At 37.7% G+C, this 22,291-nt stretch overlaps 1 protein-coding gene across 6 annotated transcripts in view; it reads left to right on the top strand.

Moving 5' to 3' along the window:
* Nucleotides 1-22,291, top strand: part of LOC108676824 (NAD(+) hydrolase sarm1) — a 93,042-nt gene that overhangs the window by 60,535 nt on the left and 10,216 nt on the right. For all 6 annotated transcript variants that reach the window (XM_018164964.2, XM_018164965.2, XM_018164966.2 and 3 more), the window contains 3 exons: nucleotides 10,007-10,228; nucleotides 12,062-12,538; nucleotides 14,367-14,534. In XM_018164964.2, the coding sequence (XP_018020453.1) occupies nucleotides 10,007-10,228; nucleotides 12,062-12,538; nucleotides 14,367-14,534 (867 nt within the window). The remainder of the gene's footprint in view (nucleotides 1-10,006; nucleotides 10,229-12,061; nucleotides 12,539-14,366; nucleotides 14,535-22,291) is intronic.

Here is a 22,291-nt window from a genome sequence, read left to right as displayed (position 1 = left end):
GCCAAGCAAATTCTCTATATTTGCAAATACCGACAAAGACACGGGAAATTAGCTTGACGTTGTTTTTTTTTTTTTTGCTTTCAAATTTATGGTGAAAATTCGATTTATTCGGACTTATGATATTTGTGCGTGTTAGAATTAAGTTTGTAGATGTTACACACATCGTATATAGGTATGGATGAGGTTGCGCTGCTCGGGTTGTTAAATGAGAGGAAGGAGTTCGTTCGTTTTATTTAAGGGATATACTGTATTTATTTCTGATACTGAGCATTGTCGGGTGAAAAATAGTGTTACTTTGCGCTAAACACATTCTATGCTTTCAATAATGGTTAGTTCTCATTACTTGTAAATTGTATAGCGATACTATTGCAATTGTCTCAATTGGTATACACTGGTGCACGTTTGGTACCCTCATTTTCGTGAGTGTGTGGGATATTAAACAAAAATTCTCTGAACTGTCAAGGAATTTGTATTTTCGGCGCATTTTCCTCGAGATGCCACCCATGACGTGACATACATTGTCACCGCCAGCGCTCGCTGCCCAAATTTATTATGCGCCTGGTGTCATTTTTGGTCTTCACGAGTCGCTTGATTATGAGCTGCGCCCTGAGCTTGCATTATCAGTCGTGCTCGCATTGCTTGCCTCGCTCTAAAACCGTGTCATAGCCCATGTGGCTCTGCATCTCCTTTTACTTATTACTGTTTTATACATCATTCTCACTTTATTTGATTAATTGGCCTTTAATTAGGATTTTATTATTTTCTTGATTTTTTTAGTTGAACTAAATTGACCTATAGGAAAAATGAACATCCTGTACTGCCGCTTCTCAATGGGTCCGTTATTTCCTGCTCACGATGATCAGTCAATCCTCCCATCCTAATGCTATTCCTACCAGCCATGTGAAGTCGAGCTAGAAAAAAATTAATTTTTCCTGCTGGTATTTTATTGACAATTCTTGTATGCTGAATACGAAAAGTTCATGATGTACATCAAGTTATCAGTTCTAAATCTATGATTTTTTATTATCGATAATATGGACTCACAGTGAAAAAAAATTATCTATGGAAGAAAATCGTACAGATATTCCAAAATAACATTAGAGATTCCAATAAATCGCCTAGTTTTAGATAGGACACATTTGACAAGATATCTCCAGCTGCACGTCCGAGCAGCGGTAGTGTCAAGTTCCACGAATGCGCGAGAGCATTCTTGCGGCATGACGTGGCCATGACGTGGCCGTGACGTTTGTGCTTGCAGCGCCGACGATGACGTCGAAGGAACATGCAAAGTGTGACTCGCAATGCTTCGGGCGGTAGCTCGAAGGTACCATGTCTTTCTTTCCAGCATGATGCATTTCAATGATATAATAAAATGTATAAAAAAATTTTTTAAAGACCACGTTTTTCATGTGGACTCAAAAGTAGAAAATAATTTTTCGGCAGCTACTGATCTCTGTTTGCTTTCATTCTCTTGGTCTTTTGTATTTCAGTNAAAAAATTGCACCGTCCAATCATTGCATGGTCAAAAAATTGCACCGTCCAATCATTGCATGGTCAAAAAATTGCACCGTCCAATCATTGCATGGTCAAAAAATTGCACCGTCCAATCATTGCATGGTCAAAAAATTGCACCGTCCAATCATTGCATGGTCAAATTAGTGCATGCTCCAATCATGGCATTAATCATGCAGCCATGAGTCACTTGACCCAGCGATGTTCCAGAATCATCTTATTCACCGTCTGCCCTGCAGCCCACGCCCTCACCGACTCATCATATAACAATTTCATCCATTCTAACTTTATACAATTCATTGATCTTAACTTATAGAATCATGGAATAAATCTCATCAATTGGAGTAATTCTAATGTTGATGTCTGTGGCTCATATAGTTATACTTTTGCGCCATTATCTTCGAAGTTAAGTTCTCGTTTTATCTATATTACCAAAGTTAAAATTCCGTCCCCTCATCATTATTCTTTAGACTGGCGAGTCTTATGTCTTACAATACTTACATAATAATGTTTCGGTTCGAGCGAGAAAAAATCAAAAATTCATTTTTGCAAAGAAGTAATCATGGTTGCTGGCTGTAACTAAGTGTTAGGTAAAATCGGAGGAAGATTAAAACCTTAATTTTAAGGGACTTTCTTTAAAGGATACGCAAAACCATCGTTCGAAAACGCTAAATTACTTCGGTAAAACAATTTAACTCGAGGATTCATGTATGCGGTCTTTAATCTTAGACTAAAATTCGGAGTCTTATACAAATGTACAGACGTTTTGATTGTATTTCCACTTAACTTATGCAAAATTACGTTAAGGCGGCATACATATTATGATGAAAATTCCAATTGCTTCGAACAACTCCTGTAGGTCAGAAGCTTAATGGACGCGTTCGAATTAAGGCAGCAGTTAAATATTCCGCAACTACAAGATATTTTCTCGAATAATTTTCGGTTATCTTCTGTGCGCCGGAACATGGATGGGTCACACCGCCTTGTGCGGACCGAGCATCCTGTCTCATGAGACGTTTTCTTGGAAGATGAAGAAGACTTCTAGTCATGTATAGTGATGTATACTTCCAGACATGTATAGTGATAGTCACACAAGACGAGGAAGAGTTTATCCAGCGTCGGCCCACGTGCGACCTACGCACGGTTGTCTCACTTTAAAATATCTCTTCTGGAGCATAGAGCGCTCAGTTGCTCCGCGGCCTTTACTGTATCGCGTGCAGAACTGTAAAGTGACACAAGAACTAAGCTGCTTGCTGCCTCGAAAACTTTTCTATCGATATTGTTCCCGTGTTGAACATTTTATATTTTGGCTCTGTTTAAAATGAAAATGTTTTTCATTTTATTCATGAATTTTGTTTGGAATGAAAATGTTTGATATGGAGTCTTGGAGTGAATTAATACGCCAAAGTACCTATTACAAACATCCCACCCGAATAATTTTATGCTTATGAAAAAATTTTTTGGCGCGCGAAAACGTATGTGGTCACATGAAATAATGTCATGACCATTATGGCTTCCCTTTTATAAATGTTTAAATTTTTTCCCTACGTTCATTCCAAATAATTTCAGAAATTGCATAGCTTGTCCGTCTTCTACTAGAAATTCGATTCAATACGTTAATTTTTGTGGAATTTATGCGGTGCGTGTAATATTGATTGCCATTATTCCATAGTCAGTAATAAAGTAATTTTATTTAAAATTTTCAAATCTGCCACCACAGAAAAATTCATTATAAAACAAAAGTTTTGCTCGTGTTCCCCCCACTCATGCTTCAACATACTCACTTACGTTCTTATTGATACAAGCTACTTCGCTGGTATTATCACATTGTGCTTTACAGTCCAGTGTACAGTTGGGTTGAGTGAAATCTGCCAGACTTAGTTCAGTTGCACCTTGTATCCGAGCATTAATAAAACGTGATCTGCTTGACGAGCGAGACGCGTCATTTCTGATTATTTTTTGCAAAATTTACTTAATCGTCCAATTCGTCATTTACCTTGAAGTGAAAGGAAGACGCGTGCATCATGACGTGCACTGAGGTAAGAATTTCTTTTAAAACAAGTGTGAAGGTACTCAACGTGGCTTTCACAAAATTTTGAAACAAGCTTTAACAATCACACATCATAGTAACTTGAATTTATGTTGCGAACAGAAATGGAAAGTTGAGTCTTTTAAACTGAGCATTGTGTTTTAGGATTTAGATCCAACAAAGGCGGCACAAGGGCATGTTGCAGAATCTCACCATGGCCTAAATCTTAAATTATATATATATTTTAAGGTACATGCATGGTTGCACTTTCAACTGTGGGTACATTTTTTTTACTCTGCAGGCCTAATCTCACACGCGGGATAAAGTATGGGGCGAGCTAGTTAGTCAGGCGTGTCCTATTCTTCTGCCGCCTACACTACGTCGCTGCTAGCGCTACTAGCAACAGACGAGACCGAGTCGTACAAGCTCTTTCTGGATTACGTTAAATAAAAAGACTGGCCTAATCCTGAATATTTCATGAATAGTTTTCCAATAATATTCTATCTTACTAGCCCAAACTGGATAACGTTGAATAAAACAACGGGCTTTATCCTGAATATTCTATTAGGACATTTATTTTTTAAATAGTATTCTTTCTTACAAGCTTTTCCTAGATTACGTTAAATAAAAATATTAGGTTAATCCTGCAAACCTTTGATAATAGTCGTTCGATAGTATTACTCTAGCCATAATAGAAAATCTAAAGAACAAACTTTGTAGATCTACGTTCTATCTCTATTACACATACAACGTAGACCAACATTGTATCTCTAATCCTGAGATGCGAACACTATTAACGTTTACTCATGTAAGCCAAAGAAAACTCTTCATCGTAATAAATTCAAGTCCATCTTGACTCCATAAAAAAATGTCGAAGCTAGAGCACGCAGTTGAAGATGCTAAAAGTTTAGGTTTTGAGGCCTAAATTTATCTTATAAAGCAGCGGCTACTAAAAGTTGTCGCCTTGGTACCTAATCTAACATGCAAAAATATGCATGTTTTCCTTTCACGTTTTTACATATTTCTTCTTTCTCGCTTTTTTTTATTTTTTAATTCCATGTAACATTTCTCTCTACAATTATTTCGTTACTTTGAAAATGTGAAAAATTACCCAAAGAGGGCATTTTCCTGTAATTTGGCCCTAACTATGGAAGCAATTTTCAAAGTTAAATTTGCTCATTGTCCGTATTTTCAAATAACTTGATCCTTTTTTTCTTTAAAAAAACTATCAAATACTGCGCGTTTTCTAAGGGCAATAGAACAGGCCTCCTTGTCGCTATCTTGCCTAAAAGTAATTCTGTAGTCACACCAGACTGTCCGGCAAGCCATCGCTGCATATTGATGTGATGGGGTAGTTGGTGATGCAAATAAAGAATTTTGCTGTGAATCCAATATAAATTTCTAATTTCTTGAAGCACGTCCAACACCACCTGAGGCGCGTGATGCGTTCGACGCATGCATTTTTGTTGAATTTAATAATTTGAATAGGTTTACTGGTTATATTAACGTTGTTGAATGAATCGGCGAGTCGACTATATCTGTGAAAGCGTGTATGAATGATTAATCAACAAACTGATCGTCCATTTAAGCAGACTTTTATGATCAGGCTGATTCTATTCTAATTTAGATCCGCTGTATTACCGTACTGATCAAAGTTAATATCGATAGTTGCAATTTAATGAGCGTAAATTTGCCACTTTTTTTGATGCAATATTTACCTTGAAGAATGTTTGATTTTTTTTAGTCACAGTAACTCAGTCTCTCTTTTAAACGAGTATATATTTGTTTACGTAGGATATAATGTGACCGAATTCTAAGCCATTTGTTTACGGTTGCGCAATTGACTTCACGATTACTGTCCTTATCATCGAAGATAAATGTTCGCTGATAAATTTTCCGTGCTTGATAATACCGGGACTTAGGAAGATCTTTCAAGTGTTTTTTTTTATAATGTGTGATTTTAAATCAATGCATTAGGTTATCATGCAAGGAACTGAAAGTCCAGAAAAAGCTTTCAATATATATTATTATAAATAATACCTATATGTAAAAATTCTCATTTATGCTAATATTTCTAGATACATTTATTGCATTCGGCAATGAGTTCCTTTGCTTATTTTAGGTTAATGATCGTTTTTAAAAACTAATTTAACTCTCCATCAGTAAAATTCTCGAACTGACAACAAATATTTTAACTGTGCTTTAAAACTTATGTGTAGGTGTGAAACTTGCTTCTTCTCAGACACAGCTAATGTATATCAATAATAGCTTCTAACTTCTAGAATTTGCATTAACTCATGCCCGCCGATGGTGAACTGAGTGGTTGTGACCCTATAAACGTTGATACTTTGGTCCTCGGATTACTGCTAAGAACTAATGCATGCCTAATGCTCCATCAACTTCCATAATCCACTTGCAATAAAACCGTTAATAGGATTTCGTGCTCGCGAAACTCATTGTTTGAGTCCGGCTCGTAAAATTATCATGGAGTGTTTGTAACACTCGCAACTCGCGAGTGTTTGATCTTGCTAAGCGATAGCCTCGCATTATGTTAATGCACTAGACGTGTTTGTACGACGACGACGCCCCTCTTGAGCTTGTTTGTCGGGACTGAATATCGCTGAATACTAATATAACGGGCTACTAATATTGTATAATATATATTAGGTATGTAATATAATATCGCTCCTTATAACTGGTCAGGCCTGGGGTCTGTTGTCGCGGTTGTAGAGCTCCTTCTTACTGGACGCTCAGAAAAAAATTTGTCATGTTGTGCAAATATTAACACACTTTATGCTCGTAGCACTGATACGTCATTTTGCCGGTTCAAACTGGGTCAGGTTGCTCCACATAAAGGCAAAATGCATCGTTATTTTGGCTAAGTCTAACGTTCTTCTCGGATTAAAGGTCATATTTCCAGAGGTTCAGGAGGACTTGAAAGTTTAGAAAAGGCACATACTTGCATAACTTGTAAATAATTATTTTTCTTGTGTCTGCTTTTAAATTGGTATCGAAACAACCATTTACATGAGAATGGATGGAATCGTTCCAAGCTTGAGTGCAAAACTCGTTAGCACGTCACTGCTTTTTTTCGCGAAAGCAGTACTAAGAAATGATAATATTGTCTTTCGAACCTTGAATTACATTATCTTATGCTATTTGATCCATAAATATAATATCATGTCCTGTTACATTTAATATAAACTTAGACACACACGTAAGCATGTGAGGGCTTTGCGCGGAAATTGAACAGGGAAGACGGCCAGTGTGTGGTGACAACCGCATATTGCTGGCAGATTCCTTCCGGCCGCACGTGACGACTCGCGCGAACAGAGAAAGCAAAGCCGTGATGAAAAAAAAGTGCAGGGCTCTGCCATCTGACACTAACGCTGCTGGTGCACCATCAGTGCAGGGCTCTGCCATCTGACACTAACGCTGCTGGTGCACCATCAGTGCAGCGCCCTGCCATCTGACACTAACGCTGCTGGTGCACCATCATGCAGTGCACCGCACTGCCGTCTGACACTAACGCTGCTGGTGCATCATCATTGTAGCTTCTTGCGGCTGACGCTACCGCTACACCTCAAGGCAGTGCACCGATTTTTTACGTCAATGGTACTATTAAACAGCGCAATTCACGGCCATATGTGAGGCTGACGCTACCGCCACACCGCTGCATGTGCAATGTCCCGCCTCTAGACGCTACTGAGTCACAGATAATTGGCACTGAACTCACTCGCGGCTCAAATTTCCTGCTCTGTTATATATGTGGTCATAATCGTAACCATAAATAACTCACGAGAGGCAAGATCGTAGAAATCACTTGAAAACTTTTGATGCCCGAAATTGTTTGAGTATCAATGGGAATTAAACTGGGCAATTAGAGCAATGCTTTGAATCATCTCAAGCAGCCATTTTTAATTGCTCGGGTTCACATTATTCACCTCGATCATAAAGTCATCTCGCTCTCGTGCCTCATGCAGATTCATGACGTAGACCGAGCAGGTTCGCATGTGTCGTAAATAGCTTGCGTCGCTGCCCACAAACTCCAGCAGATCGATGAGTGAACTTCTTCTCGGGGCCACAAGCTTCCCGTGACGTCAAATTTTAATTTATCGTAATATTTTTATTTTTCCGTAAGCATTTCGATCAAAAATTAAATGACATTCATAAATTGCTTGAAATTGCCCTGAAACGGATTTATTGAATTTTTATTGTAGATGCAATCCTATGCAGCATCAGTGTGTCGATTGAAATCATGTCGGAATGAATGCAGTCACAGAACTAAGGCTCTTAAACTTTAATCTATTGATGTCACATTTGACATAATTTTGTTTAGTTTGTTATCTACCCTCAAATCGTTTGATTATTATAATAAAATTAAAGCACGAATTAAAAAAATATAGACTGTTCCTAATAAAATATCTAGTTTAGAATTAATTTTCTACGTCATAAACTTAATAGAAGCGAGTATTTGTTCAGGTACCCATATCTGATTTCACTCATTAGGTATTATTAGTTGATATTAATGAGCTTGTTGAACCTGCTTACTTTTTGAACTTGCTTTAAAATTCTTAATTAACTTGCAATTTTGGCAGGCTAATGATATAGCTACTATAATATTCTTACGGCCTCGATCAGATCGACCTTTGCTAGCTCCCGCGGGCGACCTTGTGTTGCACCGCCGCGTGCTGCATGCGGACGCCTGCTCTTGGCAAGCTGCCGTCAAATATTGCGACGCGCGTTCGAGGCCTTCTTCGGAAAACTGTGCCTCTTTAGGAAATTTGATGATCGTCTAATGAGTTTTGTTCCTTAAAATGAATTAATTGATTATCTGAAATTAGTGATAAATGATGCCTGAAGATAATGTCAGTGGAATTGGCCCTACTCTTATGAAAAAAATGTGAGATTATTCAATTGATATTTGTGTTGAATGACGCCTGAAGACAATATATATATATATATATATTGCTCTATGCAGATGTTATTAAAATGCACATTACTTATCATCCTCTACAAAATTAGTTACCAGAAATTTTTGTCGTCAATACTACCTCATAACCGGGCGATGTATTTAGTTCATTGCGCATTCATTCATAACAACAGCGCCACGTCATTTTGGTACCGCTAATTCTATCGCTGAATGATGCAGTATCTTATCAGGAGCTCGAAGTAGAGTTGACACAAACTGGATTCACTTCTTAAATGACGCGCACTTAAAATCAATGTCGCCATTATTTACGAGCTGGGTTTTTGCGGTAATCTCGTGAGGTGCCAAACGCTGCTGTGGGTTCTCTTTATTTATGATTGCGTTTTTTCGTTCCTGTTCGGGGTATTCCCGGTGCTGGTGATTGCTGAGCCGCCACTGCAGGAAATGACTTGCCAGGTACACCGTGCCAGCCAGCGCACCACCCCTAGCGCCGCCAGATGAAGCCACATGTATGCCTATAAATCTTGATTATTCCCAGAAAATGTGGTGATGAGGGCTGCGGGAAATAGTTATGCTGCTTGGAAAAGATTCTAAAGCATCAGAAGCTATACTAAATGTAAATGTGAAGGTTTTTAGTAAATATGAATCTCTATTGAACATTCACTCATCTCAACATAATCTGTATTATAAACATGTACCAGAGGTATCGTTAAGCACAGAATGAAAAAATCACTATTCAATTAATTTAACCTTTTAAATAAGGTCAACTTGATGTGTCATTGATTCTGTTGTTTTGTACGGTTTCAAAATCAGCTCGTCATGCATTCGACCTCTATTGTGTCTTTCTTTTTGGAACATTTCAAGAACATGTCAAAATGTTAAGCTTTCTTCAATTTTATTTTAATCGCAACTGCTGTCTTCCTTGATGTACGAGCCAAAATTACCATAGGAAGTGTCGCTGATCATATTCTGCATTATTTTCATTTACTCCTACATGACACAATAACAACCAATTGCCTTATTGTCTCTAGTTTTCACTTTACTGCTGTATTCTTGCGTCGCTTTAGTTGTCTACCGGATTATCACTCGCGTGTTAATGACTTGTTGAACTGTGCTATTATTTATTCCTTAAGATAAATAATTGTCCTGCTAGGCCTCATATAAATGGGGTATGTGGGTGCATCCAATATGTGCCTTTCTTTATGTGTGTTGTTTGTGTGAAGTGTAATTTTCTCACCTTTATGGAAAAAAGGCGCTATTGTGCTCGTCATGTCCATCCGTCCGTCCGTCCGTGACTTCACATGGTTTCGACAATTTTACGAATACTTTGAAATCGACTGATTTATGTAGGAGAAAATGCGCTCTCTGTCACTCACTACAGTGAGTACTGATCTAATTTTTTATTAAAGTGTGTTCCTTCTCTACAGCCGCGTCTGTCTTAAAGTGTATTCTTTGTCAGCAGTTCGTGCTTATCTTTTAATTGTATTACTAGTGTAAAAATGCGTGCCATTTTAAAGTGAGTTTTTTGTGTTCAGGACAACGTGCGGGTGGCTCAGGACAACGACCACACGAGCAGCACCTCGCAAGAGACTCATCAACAGCAGCAACTCCTGAAACAGAGTCAACAAATCACATCATCGTGTCAACAGCAGCAGACACAAGACCAGCTTCAGCAACACTCCGTCTCTATGTCCAATCTGAGCAAACTCAAGTCTTCCATGTCTGAAATGAAGTCCAGCATTGATGAGATGACCTCGGTGGGTGGTCTATAGGACTACAAATACATAAATTCTATAAGCCTCTGAATTCTGACAATACTCGTTAAATCTTGATATTATCGTATCTATTAATGGTACATTTATTCAACATTCAACATATTGGTGCCAACATTGATCACGAGTTTGAATCGATATAAAACAATCATATTGGATGTTCTCTTGGTTTTGTGATTAACTAACAAACAAATTTTATAGTTGTACATCATAACTACATTCTTGGCCGCTGGCCTTAACCTTAGCGTCCATTGCATCATGCGCTAATATAAGAACAATTTTTCCGCGACGCAACAAGTAGGAAGAGCTTAAGAGATAATTAGCACTTCATCAGAGAGGCGTATTTTATTTCTCTGTGGTTACTGAAGAAAGGAAGAAAGACATGCCAGCTCCGTGGGATATAGTGAGCTTACCAGAAAGCTCTTGGCAGCGCATATTGGTTCACGTCATCGCCGCCTTAAGGGTTGCAGCTTCGACGCTCAGTGTAGTTCGCCACGAGCTGTGCCTGCATCGTCGTCATTTCGGCGCGATGCTTGTGCAGTGATCGTGTAATAGCACCTCGCGCTCAGGGCATCGCTTTCGTCTTTTGATTTTGGCATTCGTATCTCGCCGGGCACTGAGTTCGTATCTCTGGTTCTGGACATCGATAGGTGGTGCGACTTTCAAGCATGTTTTGGTTCACGATCACCAGGATCACAGGTTTCGCCGATCACGTAATTCACTGACGGGATTCGCGACTAATGTTAGATAAGTGTATAGGCACGTGGGGTGGTTCAAGTGACTTGTAATGCCTCATTTATAGTCCAACATTCGAATTCACGACAGTGACCGAAAAATTTTATTGATACTATTTCTAACCTTGGTCAAGACCTTGACCTTGAAATTTAATTGAAAACTGACCGTTATTAGACATTTTCTAGCAATCATCCCGCGTTAATAGTTTTCATATTTGAACAGATGCAGATTGGAGAAGAATAGAAATATGTTGTCTTTTTGCTTGTAACTTCAGTCCTTGAACTTCAATCTTGATCGTTTTGCCCATTTTGGTTAACAGGATTTTCCGTTCCGGTTGTCTCCCACACACCATCACAATTTTTCTGAACTCATACTGTGAAATAATTTTTATAATTAATGCAAATTCTAACTTTGAAATTTCATCTTAGCGAACCGTTGGATGTAGCCGTGCGTGGTGAGTGAAGTTTTTCTTCCTCCTTTCTTTCATTTTTCGTTTATTTTGTGACGTAAAACGCGATTATTCCGAACTTTTCTATTGCACGCATCTCCTGCTTTGTAATTTATCGACGCAAAAATAGTTTGTAAATAATTAGAACTGATTTCCTAGTCTTTATGTTGAACTTAAAGTTCCAATTCGAATTTAGTGAAACGGAAAAGATGGCCCCAGTCTCTTCAGTTCACGCTGGAAAATTTGTGTTAACCTAAGTAGAAATATAAAAGAATAATTATTGTTTATTGACAATTATGATGAACATTAATTTAAATATTTTTACAGTTAACGGCCATAATTTTATGAACTTATCACAGTTTAGAGTTAACATAAAAAGGTACGATAATGTACTCACAAGGAGACATTGCGGGTTGATAACTATTAAAAAAAGGTGTACACTTCGTCTAAATTCTAAATTGAAAATAAAAAGATGAAAAAATTTTAGCAATTAACTCTTTCCCAACAACAATTTTTTACGGAACAGCCAATCGCTATTGTATCGATAATGGCTTTTTTGCTTTGGTTCCAGTGTAAATTCGCTCTAAATACGATGTCGTCTCTTTGTCTTTATTAACATAAATTAATTTTTCCAGAGTAACAGCGCCTTCAGCTGCTCATCAAACATCCAGCAAGCCTCCAGCTCAGTCCAGTCGTCTAGCCAGTCCAAAATACAGTCCTCGAGCCAATCTGCTTTAAGTTCGTCAAATCTGAAAGCATCTCAGTCCACAACGGCTCTGAAATCTTCAAATATCTCCTCCTCTTCATCCAAGTCTGTCGAATCCAAATCCATAAATGCTCTTCAGTCAAATTTTAAGAATTTCGGTTCATCTGAAAAACTTGCTGAATTTGGCTTGAGTAAAGATAAATTTGCGCTTCAAAATGACCAGTTCGACGAGAACCAACTTATAGAATTCAAGGACCCGGGAGAGCTGCTGCTGCAGGACTCCGAAGGACTTCTGGCTGACTGCGACCAACCGCAGCTTGACCAGCTGGGCTCCTCCTCTGGCATCAACGGCGCCGGGGTCACCACCTTCGAGCAGAAGAAAGTCACGTCCAGCTCTAAAAGAAAGGTATTATTGCCTTACATTATTTTTGGGTAGTATTTAATGATGGTGCTTTGTGGCACAAAGGTAGATTTTCCTGTATAGATCAGAGATTTATTTGTTGTCATGTCGAGCTCTAAAAGAAAGGTATTATTGTCTTACATTATTTTTGGGGAGTATTTAATGATGGTGCTTTGTGGCACAAAGGTAGATTTTCCTGTATAGATCAGAGATTTATTGGTTGTCATGTCGAGCTCTAAAAGAAAGGTATTATTGCCTTACATTATTTTGTATATGTATTGAATGATGGTTTTTTGTGGCAGATAAGTAGATTTTTCTGTGTAGATCAGATAGAGAGCTATAAAAGAGACGTTTTATTCTATTAATTTTTTAGAATAACTGGAAGATAATATTTCGTGGGTGAAATGTATAATCCAGGGAAGGAATAGTTTTATTTTGTGGAAGAAGTTATAGTTTCGTTGAAAAGAAAGGCTGGATTTCGTAGGTGAAAGATTTTATTTCCTGTATAAATCAGAGTTTTCTCCGTTCTCGCGTTGAGTTATGAAAGAAGAGATAGTATTCTCTAAAATTTCTTGAGCGCATTTAAATATTTTGTTAAGGAGAGGTATAATTTCGTGGAGAAGAAAGGTTGAATTACGTGGGTAAAGTATTATTTCATTTATAAATGAGGAGATTTCTCCGTTGGCATGCCGAGCTATTAAAAGTATTGTTCTCTAAACTATTTTATGGGAGTATCGAAATTTCGTGGGTGAAAAATACCATTTTATGTAAAAATTAGAGGGATTTCTTAGTTGTCACAAACTTAGACAGAAAAAATGGAAAAATTCAAAATTATTCACTCTTCCTGAAATTTTTAAAAGGGAATTAAAGCACTAAAGTTTTGTACACGCAGCATGCATGTGTAAGGTTTATAGTGAATTCGAATTTACCTATATACAGCGAATTGAGTTCTAAAGTTTCGGCCATAGCATCGATAATGTGTCTAAAATGTTTGTCTATAGCATCAATCTTCGCGGTATTTATCTAATCAAATGCCGAATGTAAGCCGGCTTTTTCTGAACTTTATTCTTCTTTATTGTTAATTAATGATTTCTATTGTAAATTAATTTTTTATTGTTAATTTAACACTTTTATTGGCTGATTCTAACCTTATAATACCCGATTAATCCTGTAGCCCAAGATTACGAAGATAAATTTGTCTTCAAACAATGCAAATTACTAATTCATTATTATTTTCACCATTTCGTTATCCGGACCCTAATTGCGAGTACTTCTGTATGCCGCTTTCATTTATATATCAAGTAACCTCGTGCAAAAAATTATTCAGTAATCCCGAATCTTACTTCCATGGGTTACTTTGATGTATTCTGCAGCTTTTTTTCTTAAACTGAAATTATCTTCGTATTGAATTACTTCAGACTTTTTGACATTTTATCGACGGATGCATTAAATTTAGCCAATAAATTTAGTCTCGTATATGTAGAGATCAGAAGTTAAATCCTTTTTCGCATAATTATTTAAGAATAAAAGTAATTAATGTTGTTAATGCTGTATAATTAATTAACAAAGTTGAATTTTGTTTGTTCCTTGACGCAGATTGCTTCATTATATAAACATGATACTATTAATTACCATTGGTAGGTTAATCAATAATTTTGAATTATTTATCTTCGTTAACACAATTTGCTCCATTATTAAGGCTTGAAATTATATCTTTAAATTAATTAATAACTTTGAACCTTGTTTGTAGATGCAACTGACTTCATTTTATAATAATAAGATCATTGAATATTATTGAATTAATTATTAGCACTGCATTATGTTGGTTCGTTAGGTTACAACGGATAACAACTGCTTCGAGTCAGCGTCCGGGTCGTCGAGTCAGTCAACGCGCGTGCAGGCCGGCGACGTAACCTACTCGGAGTGTCAGCAGCAGGCCGCCGCCCGCAGCAAGATGGAGAAGGATGGTGTCACTGAGGAGAAAGAGGCCGCATTACAACAGGTCTGTTAATACCATTCAATTTCTTTTGTATTTATATACTTTACTTCTTTTTAGCGTTTGAAAGTGATCTAGTAATATTTGAGTCAAGCTCAGGACAGGAACGTTCTTTATCAGATGTAAGTGTGGTCATCAAAACTAGAAAAGGAAAAAATTTTGTCGAGAGTGTTCAAAGACGTGCAACAAGGATAATTCCGGGATTAAAAGGCAAGCCTTATGAAGAAAGATTAAAGATTATGAAGCCTCCAAGCCTCCGTTATCGACGTCTGCGTGGGGACCTCATTGAAGTATACAAGTATACTCATGGCTTATACAAGGTCCCAGAAGGATTACTAGAATTTGAAACAAGAACCAACGCCAGGGGCCACGGCTATAAACTAAAAAAAACTGCGTTGTAACACATCCATGCGACAACATTTCTTCTCGCTTCGAGTCACCGACATGTGGAACAGCCTCCCTGATAGCATCATTGACGCTCCGAGTATGAACGCCTTCAAGAACAGACTGGACGAAGCTATGCAGGAGCATATGTACAGTCTTAAAATGCCCAGCAAATTACGGACCAGGCAATAAGTCCAGCAGCTATCTCAATCAATCGTCAGTTATGGAAAGAGATCGGGTTACAAAGACCGGATCCCTTGTGAATCAAGTCACGAAAAGTTCAAGAATCGGCCACAGGCCATGGGCCTATTTCTTCAGTGCCGACATTTCTCTTCTATTCTAATACCTTTGAAAATGGTTGCTGTTCCTGTAGAAATGAAGTTTTTTTTCTAACCATCCCTGTTGACTTTCTAGCGCCTGCTCAAACTGTTAGAAATCGAGTTAAACAGGATCTGACAGAACAGGAAGTCATTCTGCCTGCCGATGCAAACGCTTAATGTGGATTCCCGTTGGTGGCTTAATCTCAAAACAGTTTTTCACAATGAGAACTGCTTCATATTTTTTCTTCAAGTTGCTGGATTTTCACTCGTTAATACAACGCTGTTCTTACCTAGATTGTGAAAATCTCTTGTTATTAAAAGTGTTGTTAGGCTTGTGTGTGACAGTACGCCTAAATTGATGCTGAGTAGTACCTTTATACAATATCAAGTTAACTAAACAGATCAATAGTTCTTGAACTAATAATTCCTGTGAGATTATTAAATATTTCCCGGTTCATTGCTGTCTTTGAATACTGAGCCTCATCCTATGATGAGGCTCATAGTCGTATAATGAGCTTCTGATATTGATGTGTCTGTCCGGTGAGTTAGTAAGTAATTCATATAGGCAGTGCAGCAGATGTGCGTAGTGGTAATGTATACATTTCTTTAGCGATAAATTTAATTTTTCATAAATATTTTAACGATATTTTGCCTGCCCAATGGGCTGCAATTGTCTGGCCAGAGCTGCTATACATTCATATGTTGCCAGCTCTTTGCAAATGACGCTTCAATTCAAGTGTCCAAACATTTTAATTTAAGCGTAGCTTCACAGTGCATTTAAATAATCATTCTGAAGTCATCATCGGGAAAGTTTTTTATCATCTTGAGCAATCAATCCTGATCAACTTAACTCTTCTAAACTAAACATAGATTGTAAGAAGATCGGCGCAACTGAAAGACCGAGAAGTCAACAATTTAAGAAGAAGTGGTTTCGTTAAAAAATGAAAGTGAAGTGTCGACAAGTCAATGATTTTCGAATAACTCGATCCGTAAAAGGGTGATTGTAACTGAAGTGTCGAAAAGTCTACGATTTTTTTTTTTTTGAATAACTGGATACGTAAAATGGGCATTGTAATTGAAGGGAAGAAGTTGATGATTTAAATTTCTAAAAAATTGTGGACTAGGGTGCCTTGCGAAGTGTTACGCATCTTCTGCATGCGCCTCTTCTTACGTTGAAGCTTCCATTACAAGAGGTTTACATTACTGATGTAATGGAATTACTTGGTGCGCGTTCGTTGTCCGTCACGATTAATAGTTAAATTCGTCATAGTTCCATTTCGCGAGTTGCAAAATTTTGCATTGTAATCTATATATCATTATAATTTATTGATAGGAATATTATATCAATAATATCGAACGCGTGTCAGATTATATTGCATTTTGTGTTAGTTTTAATCGAGCATTAGTTACATGTTGCATTCTGATAATTTTTTTCCAATACTGAATGACGGACGGCGTTGAACTTTCGTCTTCAGCCAACGTCTTTACTCATGTTTTTTTAATAGATTGCTTATTATTGCTCGAATATTTGTATTGCTATCGTTGATTGCTCAAGTGTAAATAAGGTGGCTAAATTCTATTGCTATCTTGTTTTAATTGGATAAACTAAATAATTTCGATTTACCTGCTGACCTAACAACCATCACAGAACAAAATGTTTTAATTCTTCCTAAAATATGTCTTCTTCACATACGTAACAACAGCGTTTATTGTGTTGAATATCCGACAATGAATTTCGTCAGCCGGACTAATGAATTCCGTCAGCCGTACTAATGAATTCCGTCAGCCGTAGCAATGAATTCCATCAGCCGTACCAATGAATTCCGTCAGCCGTACTAATGAATTCCGTCCGCCGTACCAATGAATTCCGTCAGCCGTAGCAATGAATTCCGTTAGCCGTACTAATGAATTCCGTCAGCCGTACCAATGAATTCCGTCTGCCGTACTAATGAATTCCGTCAGCCGTACAAATGAATTCCGTCAGCCGTACTAATGAATTCCGTCAGCCGTGATGACGACTGACATCCTTACTTCCATTACGGTAATTGTTTTTTACTTGTCCCTGGGATGGCTTGCAAATAATGATCGTACTTATACTACGGTAACTCAGTTATTTCTTGTTCGACTTGGACGGCACAGAATATTGAAATAAGTTTTGTTGATGCAGTCAGTTCCCAAGTATGAGTCCGTGACCTACAAATCTTAAGCTCATCGTCAGTTTTATTGCCGAGCGTATCTTATTTTTGGCTGCTGTGCGTCTGTCACTGAGCTTGTTGCAGATTCCGCTGACATTGTTTTCATGCCAAAGGTCGTGTCTTGCAATGAACTGCCATCTTGATTTGCGATGCTATGAACGAGATTGAATTTGTGGTAGGAAGAAACTTAATTATCGCTTAGTGCTTTGAAACGCTAACTTTATATATTTTGCCGAAGCTGCTAATTCCACGTAGTTTGCTTCCCGCATACGAGCAATAAAATTTCTATTTAACTATGTATTTTAAACTCAATAAAAACTACTGAAAACTAGCGAAACAGATGTCGAAAACAAGTATTACTATTATTCAGGAAGTTTCATCTAATTGTTTTAAATTTAATGATTTCAAACCTATTGGCAGTTTGGCACTGAAGGAAAAAATTAGAACAAAAACATTAATTTTCTTACATGAATTACCAGATATGCACTTATCAAATTCTAACCAAAGTAGTTTAGGTTCACGAAACACTGTATGAGGCTTACTGCTAATAACTAATATCGCATTATTCTTGTATTCCGCAACTAATATCGCATTATTCTTGTATTCCGCAACTAATATAAGTATATATCACTATTATTCGCATTATTCATTATGTACAAGACACAACACCCCGGGCCAGCGCAGTGCCCCGCGATCGCGCAGTGCGCCCTCGATACCCAAGCTATTCCTGCGCCGCCTACGACCTTATACTGTCCGAACGCCGTGATGGATGAAGACGGTCGAGTTCATTGAGATGTTGGAGTTACGGTGAAAGTTTTGCTGCGGATTTTGGAGTTCGTATGAAAGTTTAGATGATGTTAGAATACGAATGAAGGAGGTGGAGCTAAGATGAAAATTCTGATGCGGGTGTTGGAGTTCGTATGAAAATTTAAATGATGTTGGTGGAAATCGTGGAATGTGGGTGGAAGTGGGGAGGTGGTGGAGTATGATTTATGGTTTTGGATGTCACATGAAAGTTCAAATGGAGGTGTTGGGAAGGAAGTCGGGGTGTTGAAGAAAAACTAATCAAAGCTTTGAATTGCGAATGAAGGTGTCAAAATTAGCATGAATTTGCTGGAGTTTTCCTGATTGCGCTTGATTTTACCCGAAGATATTGGAGGTTGTATGAAGGTATTTAAGTTCGCATGAAGATATTGGGAGTTCGGATGAAGGCGTTGGGAGTTCGGATGTTGGTATTTTAGTACAGTACTATAGATGTTAACAAGTGCAACTTGCCAACTCTTCTTCAACTCACGTTTACGACTAATCTAAAAATGCGGTCGGAAGTCTCATTTAATTTTTCTAGTCTTTTTGCTGTAAAATTTTTTTAAAATCTCGTATTAAATCGCAAAGAACGATGATTTTTTTTCGTTTTTCTCATCATCTGTGTCTGCTTTATTGGTGCTTTCTTCATAATTAACTTCAGTTAACGTGTTCAGTTAGTAATCTCAAGTTCATTACTCCCGTCTGGTCACGATGAGTGAAAACATTGCACCATTTTTTCACTCGTCGCAATGACGAAGTTCAAAATAGCATGGTTAGTGCCGTGACCTTGTCATGCGCACCTGCAGTGCGCATGTGGCGACCGCCGCGTGTTCTGCCGACGTGCAGTCGAGTGTTGGACGTATGCCGGGGAGGTTGTGTGCGTTGCGAGGCTCCGTCTTCCTGCATGGGTCAGGGCCGTACGATGATGAAATGCGCAGCTTATTAGTAAGGCATGCTACCTTCCGCGTCGTGAGCCATTTCCGAATACCGTAATAATCGCGACTGTGATTCAATCAGAATACTTGAAAACAATTCTGTAGCGTGTGTTTGTACGAAATTGTGTTTGGGGAAAGTTAGTCTTATTTATGAAATAATTGAACGATTTTAATTAACATTTGATAAGCGTTAATAAGACGATCATTAAATTTCATCAAATCATCTCAGTCACGAATGACTTGAACTCAGACTGCTATGATGTGGGGTATTGTATGCGACTTTATTCGACGCTTAGCCATGGTATATCGAAGCCTGATGAGCAGGCTTATTGAATAAGCTGCGCTTTATTCGTTGTAACTATATATCCATTAATGTAGGAGGTTACAAGCATGCACGTACTCTAGTTGTAAGCGAAAATATTTTCTAGATATATTGTTTACTCACAAAACTTTTAATTTCTATTTAACAGGAGCCTTCACTAATTACTATCTCGTAACCATCGATCTTACTCTAATTTGCTATTTCTTGCTTCGCATGATTGAGTCAGGTATTAAATTTTAAATTTGAATAATTCTGTAGGATATTAGATTTGCATTTGAACAATCGATTTGTATTTGAACGATCAACTTTGGGTATAAAATTTATATATGTATCCATCATAGCGGCAAATATATGAAGAGTCGGCAGAATAGAGTGGAGATGAGGCACTGGTCGCCCCCGACACCAACACTGTAACGGACGCAACTTTACTTCCGCTCTCTTCAAGTTCCGCTGCTCTAGCAGCTCATGTGATCGACACGCTGAATGTCTTGTTTGTGAATGTAAAAATATTAATAGCAGGAATCAAAATATTTTCAGTGAACTTAGTGTTCGCTACTTTTATTTGAACATAAATAAAAATGTTTTTACAATGTGAAAACGTACGATTTTATCATGAACTTCACTATATATTTAATAATAATCACCCATTGTCTAAATCGTCCAAAAAATTACATACGTCTGCTGGATACAAATGATATCGTTCTGTTATCGTCACCGTAGATCCTTGTTTGTGACTCGTGTAGCGGTACCGTACATCCGTATTTGTAACTCCTGCTTTGCGGAAGCACGCGATGTCCGGCTTGCTCAAGAAGTCATGTCCATTAAAGGCAGCACCGCTATGGATGAGTCACTCGGGGGTTCCTCCTAGAGCGATTGTTGTGTAACACGCTCACTATGTCACCGTTAACTCTGGCGTCACTGTAGTAAACTTGTTGAATATTTTAATAATTAAATAATATAGTTGCGAACAGCGATTGTTGTGTAACGCGCTCACTATCACCGTTGACTCAGGCGTTACTATAATAAACTTAATAAATATTTTAATAATGAAAGAAATAATTGCGAACAGCGATTGTTGTGTAACGCGCTCACTATATCACCGTTAACTCAGGCGTTACTATAATAAACTTAATAAAGACTTTAATAATTAAATAATATAATTGCGAACAGCTATTATTGTGTAACACGCTCACTATCACCGTTGACTCAGGCGTCACTGTAATCAACTTATTAAATATAACTAAATAAATAAACTATGAAGATACGGATAGCGATTGTTGGATTGCTCTCTTACTATAACATTAAATCGGATTTCACTGTAATATATTCATTAATATCTTAATGATGAAATGATATTACTGCAAAAAAATGCCAAACTGTTAATAATAGTGTCTGAATTCACAAACTGCATAGAAGCTGGAAGTTTATCGTTTGAACATTTTTTAAAAATGCCTCATACTTAAATTCGAATAATAGTGTCAACGAATAGAATAGAATTACAGTATCATATATCATTATTGTCAGCGCAAATCAAACGATCACATTTGCCTTTAAAGTGTTACAAACCACGGTGATTTTCAGCTTACTCCGTGATATATTCAGACACTGTTCTCATACTACCGTTACATACTTGTAGCAATGGTTGTTATGATGGACCGCCTCTAGCAGGGAGAAGGTGTGTAGGTTTACTGTGAAGGCCACAGAAAGTCTGTCTCTTCCTGTTCAGTGCCGGCCCTGCTGGCTGCCTCAGCGCATTACTGTTCACTCGCTCGCTGATGGTGGTTGTTACGACGCTAACTCCTTGATTCATGGCCGCGTATTTGCAAAATTTTGTTTTTAAAAAGCATTGATTTGCCATCTCCATATTTTTTTAACGCAATAACTTCAAGTCGAAATTTTGGAAAAAATTGAAAAAATTTTCATAATAGTCTGATAATATTTGTTATAAAAGTGTTTATTGTGTTGTAAAATATTTTCAAAGTCGCAATTCAGTGAAAAATATCCTCACATTTTTCTTAACTACTTGTTTGTGTATGTCTGATTTATTCTTGTTGACTTTCAAGTGTTGTGCATCTTTTACAATTGAAGTCCCTTGTTTCAGGTATTTACATGAATGTTTTTACGTGTAGACTTTACCATTTAAGAAAATAAGGATGAAATAGAATGAAGTTCAACGAAAGTGTGTGAATTAGATCAACGCCGACGTGTAAATTACTCCATAAGTGAATTATTTTTTGGGGTATTGATAAATGGCTTAATTATCTAGTGATGCCGACTGTTGCAGGCACATGTGATATTACCTACCATTTATGCCTTGCATGTCATCACCCTCACCATATTCGCATTGTGGATATCGAACCTTCCTCCAGCATGCTTTTCCCTGCTAGCTACTTTAGTTACTGCCATCCCTGCTACTGTGCCACTTCTTTCGGTGCCCGTGACGCCGAAGAAAGATCGGTGTTTGACCAAACCAAATGCCGCAAGAACAATGCTATAGTGAGATGTGCTTGCATCGAGAAATCTAATCCTGTCGGTTCACAGAGCGTGGGTCCATCGAATAGATCACTCATTGAGAATTGTTCAAGACGTCAAAGTTCTCACTGCGTTTCGTTGTGTGTTTGTCGGTCATGCTTCGACTGTTTGCAAGCAAATAAGCATGAGTCAACTAACAACATAGAAGATCACACAAATAATCGTTTCTTTGAGCGTTGTTCGTGTAGTCGAAGTTGTTCGCACGATCGACGCAATAACAGGAACTCTTTTCTATTAAATCATAACGATCAGTCGGGAAATTCATCTGAAA

Source organism: Hyalella azteca, unplaced genomic scaffold (genome assembly GCF_000764305.2).
Source record: "Hyalella azteca isolate HAZT.00-mixed unplaced genomic scaffold, Hazt_2.0.2 contig17687, whole genome shotgun sequence".
Lineage (NCBI taxonomy): Eukaryota > Metazoa > Arthropoda > Malacostraca > Amphipoda > Hyalellidae > Hyalella > Hyalella azteca.
Note: the sequence above shows the minus strand (reverse complement) of the source record. Positions and strands in the feature narration are given on the sequence as shown.